The sequence below is a fragment of the Diadema setosum genome, chromosome 14 (assembly GCF_964275005.1).
Source record: "Diadema setosum chromosome 14, eeDiaSeto1, whole genome shotgun sequence".
NCBI lineage: Eukaryota > Metazoa > Echinodermata > Echinoidea > Diadematoida > Diadematidae > Diadema > Diadema setosum.
The window spans coordinates 8695035-8708362 of record NC_092698.1 but is presented as its reverse complement, the minus strand read 5'-3'; the positions used below and the strand labels follow the sequence as shown (position 1 = coordinate 8708362).

Here is a 13328-nt window from a genome sequence, read left to right as displayed (position 1 = left end):
CAACCCCTCCCCGGCCACAGAACACCCAAAAAAGCCCAGCCTGGTTAGGGTTAAGAATCGATTCAGTTGTGGGTTGAAAGAAACTTCAGAAATTATGTCACTGTACATGTTGAAATTTAAAAAAAGGATCAAAACAGTACCTCGTCAATATCATTCTAACATGAAAAAAAAAGTTTTGGGACAAAAAGACATATAGCAGAAATGATAATACAATGACAATTACACAGGCTGTCAAAGCACGAGATCTAGATCTCTTTCAAATTGCAAGGGTCCCTTGCTGCATTTACGATCTACATGTATTATTCATTTATTTTTTATTCAAGATGTAAAATACATTCTTATTTCAAATCCAAAAACATTTTGTGGCTTAAACCAGAGTCCAGGATAGCTAGATGATAACTCATCAAGAACAAAATCCTTAGTCCATCCAATCTGAAGAAAGAGACCAAAAAAAAAAAAAAAAATGAAAAGGAGCCACAAACCCTGTTTACTGTTTGCATTGCTACTATAAAGCAGGTGCCTTGTCATACAGCTATTAATGTACATACCTCAGTGCAATGCTTTCCATGTTCAATTTTTCATTTATTTATTTTTTATATTTTATTTCTTTTTTTTTTTTTGTCAGTCATAATCTCTTGGATAAACTACAATACAGGCCTTTCAATTCATGTGAAGCAAAAATAAAATCTGAAATGGTACACTTTACCTTTAACTGAATAAGTATGTGGGAAGCAATGAGAGTCAAGATCTCATAGAGACATATACAAAATCTTGAGCACATACTACTGTAAAAGTGGAAATTTTCAGTGTTGAAATATTTGCACATTTCGCGCAACCCAAAACTAGCGCGAAAATAAAAGCACGCGAATATTTTTGTTTGCCATATGTTCCAGCAGTTGATGACTTGATTCCGCGGAATTAAAAACATGTGAAACTCTTCTTACCCCGAAGAGCAGGAAAAATTAGACGCACGAAAATATCCACTTTTACAGTAGTCTTTCAATCCAGCTTTATACTCAAAAAATTTGGAATACCGGTAACAATAGTGTGGTCATCTTTATATAGGGTAGCCCCTTCAGCGTTGCCACTGCTCTACTAGAGGGCCCCGACGTTATTATTACCATAGCACTGCTAGATACCCATTTATACACCTGGGTCGAGAGGGACATGGTGGATAAAAACATCCTGTCCAATTCAAGGATGTTAGCACTGGGCTGGAATCGAACTCGGGTCCTCCAGTTGGGACTCGGGGGTCTTACCCACTATGCAACAGAAGCCCCTTGAATAGAAAATTGCATAAGGCTGAAGTTTACATATTCTGCCTGGGAACTGTTCTGATAATGCCCTATCTAATGAATTCAAAGGCAGATACATGCATTATTAACCAGCATGGATACACTTCATTGTATGTGGGAATGTCTATGCAAACCAAATGCATCCTGGATAGATTCTTCACAAGTGCAAAAGATATAAATCTATTTTGCTTTATTTAGATAATCTTGTGATTGCAATCATTAACAGCTTCTTTTTTTTTTCAACCACAGCAGACTCTGATTACGACTGACATATTCTATCAGGTACACATAGAGAGCAAAGATTTTGTGCGACATCTTGTTGAGATCAAGGGTGAAAATCCATAAAACTCTGACGACCTCAAGTGGATTTCAACAGCCCATAAATCTTTTCATTGTTCCTCTCTCCTTCTCTCTCCCTCTCTCTCTCAAGCGACACTATCCATGTAGGGGGGGGGGGGGGGGGGGCTCCTACATGCCCCTTCAATGCCTCCCATATACCTCTGTTGTGCCCAAACATTTTTTACATATTTGTGTGGGTTGGACTTACATTGAACAGTATGGACGTCATACAGTATACAAATGACACACAGGTCTGAGTGCGTCAGTCGGAATTGTGTGCATAAGGTAACTATGGAATGCTTAACCCACGAGGCTAAGCCAAGTGGGTTTAGGCTAAATTCCATAGTTACCACATGCACACTATATTCTGACTGACGCACAAAAGACATGTGCATCATCTGTTTTATAATATGGGTTATTTTCTTGCCAAAAACCCCATTTTTCTATCGTGTTACCCGATGACAAATTTACTGGATGCATTTCCTTTTCGCTTGCCATAAACGAGAGCCCGAAAACCATGCATCAGTTTTTATTGGACGCATGGTTAACCGTGCATCAGTAAAAACTGATGCATGGTTGTTTTAGCCAATAGGTGTCTCGTAATGAGTGCGCGAACGCTTGCTTAATGCGTGAATCTTTGTTACAAGTGCGCGATAACATGTTTACCACTGTGACTCAGCATGCGGCCAGTATAAATAAACACATAGCTCTCGACCAATGAGATCGCAGGATTCTTGCTACCCATTCTATAACAATAATTGATTACTCATTCTTCAAAACATACATTTTTGTTATTTACTTGTGTGCTGTCCTTTTGAGTGGTAACAAACACTGGATATTTTTTTAAATGCACACATACTATTAAATGGAAATAGAAATCATTAAGAACTGGAATCATAAAAAAATTATAACATAAATACAAAACAAAGATTCATTTATCACTGCCATTTTTCCACAAATAAACAGTTCAAGAGTCCATTTGCTTCATCAGATTTCACAACTAGACAAAGTCTGAGAAACAGCAAACTTCCACACAATTTACACAAGACACAGTGATTTAACAAGAAAACAGTGTCAGCAATTCATTATTCATAACATGGCTATCAATACCACCATAAATAAGGCTCTTTCCTCTATCAGGCAGGTACACTATGATAGTAACACATGTACTCTTGAGTTGAGTTTTGTATGCTTTTATTTCCAGGTTGTGATGAGAATAAGAGCATGTCACCAATTTTTATCATGCTGGAACCAAGAAAGCAGAAATACTGCTTGAAGATTGAAGTTTCTCTTTCTCTCCTAAGTTGACAAAACTTTGTTTCTGATTTTCGGCAGATTTGATGAATCAAACCACACTACCTTTGTGACCTTTCTCTGATATAAGATATGCTGTGAAATTCAGAAGTGTCAATCAAATGACAAGATTATAATTCCTGCAGCAAAGTACACCGAAGATTTGACGGGTTTAGCAAAATATTAAAACAAAATGAGACGAATGTAATTGTTAATATGAAACCTTCACAGGTTGGGTAAAGAACCAAAGACATTAGGAGGAGGCCTTCAGGAAACTGACAGAATGTTTTGGGGCGTCTGTTTTGTACTTCTACCCTGGTAAAGGTCTGCCAACATTCCCACATCCAAATCAGGGAGATTCCACTTAGCAATCAGAAAGATATCTGTGTGTTGAATGCATTTCAATGAGGGAAAATAATTCCCAAATCAGGGAGATTGTAATATTCTCTTATTCAGACATGAAAAGATTTTGACATTTTTAGGGAGACTCCTGCAGAATCAGGGAGACTTGGCAGCTCTGCTGGTAATAGCCCCTTGATCTGAGGGTTCTCCTTTTGATGACATACACATATGGAGCTCTTTATGAACACTCTTTGTCCCTCATCCATGGCAGATGCTGAGATGCCTTTGGGTGTCTTCCAGAGTTTCCATCACATGTGGTAAAAACTCCAATGAGCAAGGATCATATGTTGCATAGCAACGTAATTCTAAATAGACATGCCGTCTTTGAAGACGCGAGTCCGAGTATCTTTCCACGACACAGGAGAGGCTCTAATATGAGGTGAGAATAGAAATAGGGTGTGGTCATGGGGGCATGGCAAGGAGGCTCTCAAAGTTCGGGGTGCAGATGATGCGGTGTTTGATGTGACCCAATGTGAGCATCTCGCTGGTTTCATCCTCCCCGTCCCGGATGCGGACGGACACCAAGTCCTGCATGGAGCAATGTGGGAAATTGAGAAATATGTGAGTGTGTTGTGTATGCGTGTATCAAAAGAACACACTGTTAAGGTACAAACTTTCATATTATCAATTTTTCACAGTGGACTAATTTCAGTAAACATCACTTGATGACATTTCACAAATGAAAGTTTTTCAGTACATACATGGATATGTCAACAGATATTTGGGTGAAGTCCGTATTGTGCTAGTTCAGTCACACACAAAATGAGGACATATTTCCACACCCCAAAATAGTCCACATTTTCAGCACATTTGTGTCCCACACACACTTTGCCTGTAGGACATTTTACCACCAGTTATTGCACTGAAAGCAGTTGCTTACAAAAGTGTAACTGCCCAGATAAAACTAAGGGTAACTATGTGTTGTTATGCTCAAAATCCTACAGTCAAACCTTCAACAAAATTCATGATAAAAATGATTATTAATCTGCACACACAATTCATTTACGTGAAGCAAAATGAACCCTCTATTGTAACAAGTATCTTGATTTCCCCCCTCTGGAGTACATCAGTTGCTGTTCAAATATCCAATGAAATATATCTCAATTAGCATATTTTACTGTTCGTTTTTGTTGGGGTTTTTTGTTGTTGTTGGTTGTTTTTTTTTTTTACTTCTTTGAGTGTACAATACAAAAGAAAAGAGTATACTACTAAGCTTTCTAAGGGCTCAAGAAGGACAGAATACCAGCAGTCTTTGTCAGATCTAATTTGTATGGTGTATCATCATCCCTATACCAGGCAATGATACAGCAGTCTATTCCCCAGGTCATGACCTCATAAACTAGAACATACAGGGCATAAAGCAGCATACAGTCATACCTGTAAGAACCCACAGGGCGTTCCCATGGTGACATCCAGGGTGACACCGTTGGTGAGGACTAGTCTTGTCTTTCCAGACTTCAGGACTTGCAGCTTCCCCAGAAAACCCTCAGGGAGATCCTTGAGAGTGCATGGTCGCTACGTTTAGCAAACCAGTGGAGCAAAAGGAGGAGCAGAAAGAGAAAATATCTTCATGTGAAGTGTATGGTCCTGCATTCGTCACAAGAACTGTGGGTCACACCACAATGATAACTGCTACTTTGTGTCACTTTGAGAACTATTCATAATGTGCAGCAAAGAGAGATTATTTCCAGTGACACACTACAATTTGCAGAAGCAAAATGAATGAAGCAAAGGTTGATGACATGCACTGGAAATTGAATTCAAGCCTTCAGTGAGTTCTAACCTCAAAACAGATACGGAACTATCAAAACGTATTCCTGAAATGTCTATTCTAAAACAATTGAATTTAAAACAACAAAAAAAGTTTTCCTGAGATAGAAACTGGAAGATATTATACTGTCCTCTGTGCTCTACAATCTACGACAAATGGATCAATGACAACCGAAGCTTAACTTTCACTAAAAGCAGTACTACCTTCTTTGTGCTGTTCTTTGGGTTCTGAACACTCCCTCCGGAAATGACAGGCTTCCGGTCCTCCTCCTCTTCCTCAGCTATGGGGAGCCCAGGGAGGGTGTCCGGCAGCTGGAAGAACAGGGGCTCTCCCTCCGACTTCCTGCTCTTCATGAAGAGGGAGGGGCAGGTGGGTCTCCCCGTCGAAAACTTGTCCTCCTCCAGGAGGGATGTCACCGGAGGAGGCGGAGTAAGGGAAGTTTTATCAAACTTCTTCTCGTCGGGTAAGTCAACTTCCATGTCTACGGGCTCTGTCTTGACTGCAGGGCAACAAAAATTCATCATGATTAACATGGAGCTTTAATCTCCATACATTTCTTCCCTGACTGCTTAAAGGGCAGAGTAACATCACTTTATATGAGGACCCTACTGAAACAGTGTCTACTTTCATCACGATGAAATTGATTGCGAGTAAAATAAATTCATCATGATTATGCTGGAGCTTTAATTTCCAAGTGTCTTCCCTGCATGCTTCTGACCAGAGTTACATAATTTTATACGAGAACCCTACTGTTACAATGCCTATGTTTAATGTGATGAAACTGACAGTAAAAAACATTAATTCATTATGACTATACTGCAGCTTTAATTTCCACGCATCTTCCCTAACTGCTTCAGGGCAGGTTAACATTATTCTATATGAGGACCCTATATTGTCACGGCGTCTACCTTAACTCGTTGAGGATGGGCTAATTTTGCAACAGCACGCATTTCCCATAGACACTTGCCCGAATATATTCGGGACTCGTTTTCAACAGGTTAACTGTGATGAAAAAGAATAGATCCTGTCACAACTACATTTCAGTACTAATTTCTGAGCGCCTGCCTTGACTTCAATAGACAGCATAGATTAGCATCAACAAAGACATTTGAACTTCAGCATTAATGCTCGGATGTCTGCTTCGACTTGAAAATATTACATTAAATTATATTTTCACTTAAATTTCCCCCAAGAAAGGATTGATCATGCGAGTTGTTCAGATTCCCAATGAATCAAGACAAGCAGCAGAAAATGTCATATTTCTTGAACATCAAAAGAACACCTGACTTGCCATGCAGAAAATCTAGCCTCACCATATGTCAGTTACAAGACAAATTCTAGAGATCAGAAAAGTGGTGCTGGTAAAATTCTTTGTACCTTCTCTAAATATTGCAATATTGTAACATCACACATTGTGATAGAGTTCCCATGTTGAGGCAGCAGTATATGGATCTAACCAAAGCTTTAAAAATTTACAACTTGTGAATGGAGAATCTAATTCTCACCTTTTTTTTTCAATGATAGCTTTCACTAATTTCTGAATTTCACTGAATCTACATGTATATTCGAGGAAATTCCCGTAATATACAGTCTCAGACAAGACATGCACTAATCAATGACAAAAATAACAAAACATACCTTTTACTTTAACATCTGGCAGGTCATCTGTCTCCATTTTCACTTCGGACTCATCGTCATCATCACCATCCGACTCATCCTTGATCACTGGTTTCCTTTCCCTTGTGGTCACCTCCTTGACCACTGCCTTGGTTGGCTTGGCCATGGGCAATGAGACTGGCTGGTACTGGTCATCCAGGCTTGAATCCCCAAGGTCACTGATGAACTTTGATAAATATGAGGAATCAGATAGAACTGATATGCATTCCAGTGTCTGGCATTAGAATTATACTTGTTGCAGCTGGGTGGAGAGTGTGTACATGGGAAGGAGGTGATTGCACTGATGACAAATTTAAATACTGATTTAATCTCATGTTAAACAATCAATTTGTTTTATTTACAACAGTCACAGCATACTGGACTGCATCTTCAATGTCCCACTGCAATTGTATAATAGTTGTCCTCCTGAAAGATCTCACCTGATCATAACCACGACATTCACTACAATATGAACCCCCCAAATCTTATCAGCTGTTACAGTAGCAATGGCCATGCAAGCATTCAGTTACGTGCACTACCAAAAAGGTATTTAACCCATTGAGGACGGACTGATTTTGCTACAACACACATTTCCCATATCACTTGCCCAAGTATACTCGGGACTCGTTCTCAACGGGTTAAAAACTCTTATGAAACCACAGGCCATCATCTTTCGTAAGTCCAATGTAAGACTGTCTTCATTTCAAACAGCATCCATGTCTGCCAAAACCTTCCAATCTTTCTTCAGTCCACTTTAAGACTGTCTTCAAATTGTTCCCGGGTACACCTTTGTATAATGTTAACATTAAAATGTTACAAAATCTGTACAATACAACATAAATTTCTGCTACACTTTCTATTTCGGTCAATTGTGAATTGGTTTCTCTCTTTCAAGTGTTGCTCATTCTCACAAGTATCAAATTGTTCTTGCAGGCAGCTTTAATTTCCAAGTATGCAGGAGGAACTTATATCCCTATTCCCCAAATGGTGCTTACATCATCTCTCACAAGCTCTCGAAGACGATCATCTCCACCGACAAAGTCTCCTGTATGGCCGACGCCCTTTTTACTGCCACCTTTGCCACCTCTTGAAGAAGTCCTACTATCACCCCCTCCTCCTCCTCCTCCAAAGCTGGGCCTCTCAAACACACTTGAAGTGGCTGAAAAATATTAAATAGATCTTGCAATTAAACAGATTCATGAAATCAAGCAAAATCAAGTGGGATATTTCCTTTGTCCACCTCAGTTGATATTTACCATGAATAGAAAATGATCAATAATTATAAGAATTCAAAAGCATTACTGTTACTGTCTTAATAACTGTCTTCATTATCCTTTTTGCTTTTATCATAATCAGTATCATGTTCATTAATATTATTTTCATAATACAGCCTGTATTTTAATTGTAATCATATCATGATCAATCTATACTGTGTCACTCGATGCCAAAATGTAATATGTATACAGGGTCACAAGAGCTTATCTGTACAGTATCACTTCCTAGGAAGCTTATGTTCATTGGTGTATGAGCACCAACAACTCTATGTATGAAAATGGATCCTCACAATACGATGTCACAACACTTAAAAAAAGAAGAAGAAGAAACAAAAGGGAAAGACAGCCAAATAGATTTGGCATTGTCCAACAGCAGCAATGCACTCACGTCTCGAGTTCAACCTCTCCGTGGGCCCGCCCTCAAAGATGGAGGAATGGGACTGGATGTACTCCACCTTGCCACGCCCTCTCCCCCTGCCTCTCCCACGACTCCGGTCTCCTCGTGGCCCATCTCTAGACTTTGATACCACGGGTGAGGATGACGATGAAGAAGCTGCATCTCCTTTCTCTTTGCCCCTAAAAAAAAACAACAACAAAGCAACAACTTTTGTATGTCAAAACTTAGATTACATCGCAGATAAAAATTTACTGCCCCCTCAGATTCTAACAGGTAGAGAACTAAAAGATTGGCTGATATCTGTTGCTTCGAAAATTTGTTGTGCTCAAGAAAGTTTTCTTTTTTTCAGATTCTTCTGAAATTAGAAAATGACACACAGTCATACGATTCTTAATAAACGTAAAAATTATTTCTTTAGTAACACTGCAAAGGTGCAACTTCTTAACATACAAAAATGTGACTTTCCACACACTTACTCATCCTTGTTCCTGTCTTTCCTTACAGGAATATTTGGCTTGAAGGATTTCTGCAAAAACAAGACAAAACAAAGAATCCGTATAAAGACAAACAAATGGTAAAAATAATGTGAGACAATTAGTATGATATGAAAAACATGGGACTGCAGAAGAGTCGTAATGTGGTAAATTTGAGCCATGAGCAAAAAGCATGACATACACGGTCCAATGACCAGTGTTACTGAAGTAGGAAAACAGATATCACAATCACAATTATCAGATCATACAGATTTACCTCTCACATCCTTGAACAAGACAAAACTAGAAAAGCACTCTGAGAGCGCAGACCTCCGCCAAGCAGCTACTTTCCACCGATGATCTTACCCTTCCCAAAGAGATTTTTCTCCTGTCCACGACTTGGGCTCTTCCATAGAGATCAGTGATTTCCACACCCATAGGTATACATCCTGAAAAATCGCCCGATTTCCCAATATAGAAGCTTTTGTTATGTCATAAACCCTCAGCTGCGTGCCTCGCCCTAGCAGATACTAGAGCACGCACTTTAGTGCGTGTCTGAAAACCTCAAATATGCGCAGCGTGAACTCCAAAGTACATTGACCTTACCTGTCAAAATATCAAAAATCCTTCATAAATTCCCCCAAAATTCTCAGATCACTACCAAAATTTAATCGTTTGTTACTTGTGTCATTCTCAACATTTCCTGTAAGTTTCATCCAAAGCCGTTAACTACTTTTTGAGTTATGTTGCACACAGACAAACAAACCAACGGTAACGAAAACATAACCTCCCCCCTTGGCGGAGGTAATAAGTACAACTTCACTGTATAGTTTAGATGTACTAGTATTAGGATTATACAAAGACATTTAGAATAATATAATGTTGTAAACAAAGTAGGATCATAGCCTCAGACTGAACAACTTTCATATTCATTCCTGTTCAACCTTCCTTGTGCTTTGCTAACCGATTGGCACACATGCTGGACTGCTGTCTTCAGTGATTGGTACAGATGTCTGGAAACTAACTGTCCAGGAATGGAGATAACCCATTCCCCCTAATTAATATTGTGTCACCATGACCATCCAGTTGGAGCAAGGCAAATCGCTCAATTTGAGTGGGCTTGCTAACTTTACAACTACAGCTAGGTCAAGTTTGGATGAACTACTGGAATGGTGATGAAAGCACATGGCAACTTACAGGGTTACCACTGTAATGATAATTTGCAACTGACAGCTGCTGTGATAGGTGCTGGTCCTCATATTCTTCATACTTGCCTTTGGTATTCCCCCCAGTGTGAGGTCACGTGTGCGTAAGGAAGGCAGGCGCTCGCTGGGTTTGATCACACTCCCTCTACGGTTGACCAGGCCCCGGGGAATAGTTCCCGACGAGCCCTGTCCAGATGGATTGCTTGACATGTCTTACAGGCCAGCTCTCCACACAAACTCTGAACAAGATGCGCGTCCTCCAACTTTTTTGAATCACGGAAGAGAACATATTTGCAATTTAAAATGACCACAGGGAGGCAGTTATTATGGTATTTAAAGGATCAGATGATGATTTGGAGCAGTTTTCAAACAGAAAACAAAATATCAAATGACTTGTCTGTTCACACTTGAAATTATTCTCATGTATTTCATTAACAGAAACTTGGTAGTTTTATGTCCACCAGAATGACAATTAAACAACTCTTTAGGTCTTTAGAAAACAATTAATGGAGACACAAGCACATCCCTGTTATACATCAAACTCAAGTCAGGAGGGTCAAGTACAATTGTACAGTAGTCAGAAGTATCATTGCTCAATCATCATTCCTCAATATCACATTAAATGAAAGTCAGAGTCATTTCTAAATGGGCCGAAAATACATCATGGAGTATAAAGCATCCCAAGATACAAGCCATGATTTCAGAAAGTCATATATGCGCATTAAATATATTTTATTTCTTTCTGGTGACATTTACAATTCAAATCACATTGACATGTAGACCCTACTTGGCCAAGATTTATGTCCATGCTCATTGTTTCACAACATTTACAAAGATATGACATGAGGACTAATTGTTTAGTATTTGGTTCAAACATATTTCTTAACTTGTCTTGTGGCTCATGATGTAGAGGGTCTAGAGAAGATATCAAAAAGGCATGTCTACTCATGGCAATGCATCCAATCATGTGATGCCTCAGCTAGAATGATTATGATGGGGCCTAGTACGGAACTGAAACGTCAATAACCCGTCAACGCTCTTTATTATTACCCGGTATCTTTTTTTTGCTTGTTAGCTCATGAAACCCAAAGTGTACCCCCCCCCCCCCTCTTTTGAAAATGCTCCGCCGGCTCTGTTAATGCACAGAGGGGTGGAGCTAAGCTCAAAATTGGAGACATGGCATTGCTGCAAATATGGGGCCGAGAGATGTCCCTGCAGGATAAACTCAATCATGAAATAATTATGCATCTGTGTTGTGCTCATTGTAATCTCACCGAAGACATTCTCTTTCTTTCTAACCATAATTTCAACATTCTAATTAAATTTACTCTATGGCCCGAATTCACGAAGGTGGTACAAATGGAACCATGGTTTAAACCATGGACAAAAACCATGGAGAGCCAAGTGTCGCATGGAATATTTCATTACAAAATCAGTCATTTCGTCGATGAAATAATCGTTTTATAATGAAATGACAACATTTCGTACCTAAGTGAACTTTTCATCCACAAAATGATAATTTCGTTTACGAAACGGTCATTTTGTTGACAAAATGACCAATTTCGTAACGAAATATTCCGTGCGACACTTGGCGCTCCATGGTTTTGTCCATGGTTTAAACCATGGTTTCATTTGTACCACCTTCGTAAATTCGGGCCATCTGGGTCTGGAGCTGGATCTGGATCTGTACGCTGCCGGACCGGGTAGTGCAGCACTAACCAGCAGGGGTTTATGTCTCTTACTCTAACGGTTAGTAGAGATGGTCTACTCTACTCTCTAGGGTGGGTGGTGTCTATGCTAGGTTATAATTTTGAAGACCTGCTGTTAATCTTAAGCTGTTATTATCCTTGTGAACTTGTCAGCCTATATACCATGGGCAGCTCAGACCGATAATTGTTAGATCGCGGTGCAGTCATCGATCGATGGGTGCAGTATGCAGTGTGCACTTGTGGTAGCCGATCAGTTGTGGAGGTAGCTACCTAGTCTGCAATTACACATTCCCCAACATATAATTGAATATACGGGACTGAATATACACATCGGTGTTCACTCACGCGGGCATAGATACGAAGTTTACGAGTCTTGACGTACAGTATATTCTTAGAGATCACATTCAATCAAATCACATACTATCTCTCTTCACTGCTGTAGGTCGTAACATAACTATCTTACCTTTTTATGCATTAAAAGACACTTTGCTCAGTCATATCTGGTACCTCATACGCACCGCACGGATCTTGGTGGTGCAATCAAAGATCGTACACTCCCCAGAACTTTAACGTTGAGGTCGCCCTCCATCTTGAAAAAGTCGGCAGGACGCGGACGCTATGCGACAGAAAACGTTCGACAAAGGCTGCCGACTTAGTCTGGGTGCCAGAGGCTGAACCTTGTTTTACCGTCCACCCAATGTTTTTTTTTATGGTTTTACCCTATTTCGGGGATGCTGAATCCGAATCTGGATGATGCAACTCTTGCATCCTTGAGGATTTTGAGATATTCAAGATGGCCGCCAAAATGGCCGCCCGAACTGGAAATTCCCACGTATTTCCTTCTAAATGGTGAGATATTGAAAACAATTCCTGGTTTTACCCTATTTCGAGGGTGCTGAATCCGAATCTGGATGATGCAACTCTTGCATCCTTGAGGGTTTTGAGATATTCAAGATGGCCGCCAAAATGGCCGCCAAAACCGAAAATTCCCACGTATTTCCTTCTAAATGGTGTGAAATTGAAAACAATTGATAATTGTATCCTATTTGGAAGGTGCTGAATCCGAATATGGATGATGCAACTCATGCATCCATGAAGTTTTTGAGATATTCAAGATGGCCGCCAAAATGGCCGCGCCAATTAAAACTGGAAATTCCCATGTATTTCCTTCTAAATGGTGAGAAATTGAAAACAATTGATGGTTTTACCCTATTTCGAGGGTGCTGAATGAGAATCTGGATGATGCAACTCTTGCATCCATGAAGATTTCGAGATATTCAAGATGGCCGCCAAAATGGCTCTGCAGAGATTATCTCTTTTATTTGTCCCTGTAGTTGAATGGAGTTGGACGGGTCAAGGTGAATGGCGGGTCTCCGATGAGCATTGTCCTTGCTTTCGGTTGGTTGTAGTCTGGGATCCGTCCCCTTTTCCTTGGTGCGAACAAGAGAGGGCACAAATTTTCTGATTGCGATAATCGAGAGACTGCGCGCCCAAAAACTCTAGTATGGGTGCCA

General features: G+C 39.9%; 1 protein-coding gene across 1 annotated transcript; it reads right to left on the bottom strand.

Annotated features, from left to right (window-relative positions):
* Positions 1-2083: 2083 nt before the first annotated feature.
* Positions 2084-12398, bottom strand: LOC140237638 (DNA-directed RNA polymerase III subunit RPC4-like). Its single transcript, XM_072317564.1, has 9 exons — positions 12278-12398; positions 10175-10368; positions 8904-8953; positions 8419-8606; positions 7752-7915; positions 6739-6943; positions 5304-5599; positions 4707-4844; positions 2084-3857 (listed from the first exon to the last, which is right to left on the bottom strand). The coding sequence occupies exons 2-9, from the start codon at positions 10313-10315 to the stop codon at positions 3732-3734; spliced, it is 1308 nt and encodes a 435-aa protein (XP_072173665.1). The 5' UTR covers positions 10316-10368; positions 12278-12398; the 3' UTR covers positions 2084-3731.
* Between the last annotated feature and the right edge of the window lie 930 nt (positions 12399-13328).

Coding starts and splice junctions, on each gene's coding strand:
- LOC140237638 (XM_072317564.1), bottom strand. CDS start 10,315: ATGTCAAGCAATCCATCTGGACAGGGCTCGTCGGGAACTATTCCCCGG. Junction 4,845..5,303: donor CAAAGAACAGCACAAAGAAG/GTAGTACTGCTT, acceptor TGCTAAACGTAG/CGACCATGCACTCTCAAGGA. Junction 3,858..4,706: donor CGCCCTGTGGGTTCTTACAG/GTATGACTGTAT, acceptor TGCTCCATGCAG/GACTTGGTGTCCGTCCGCAT.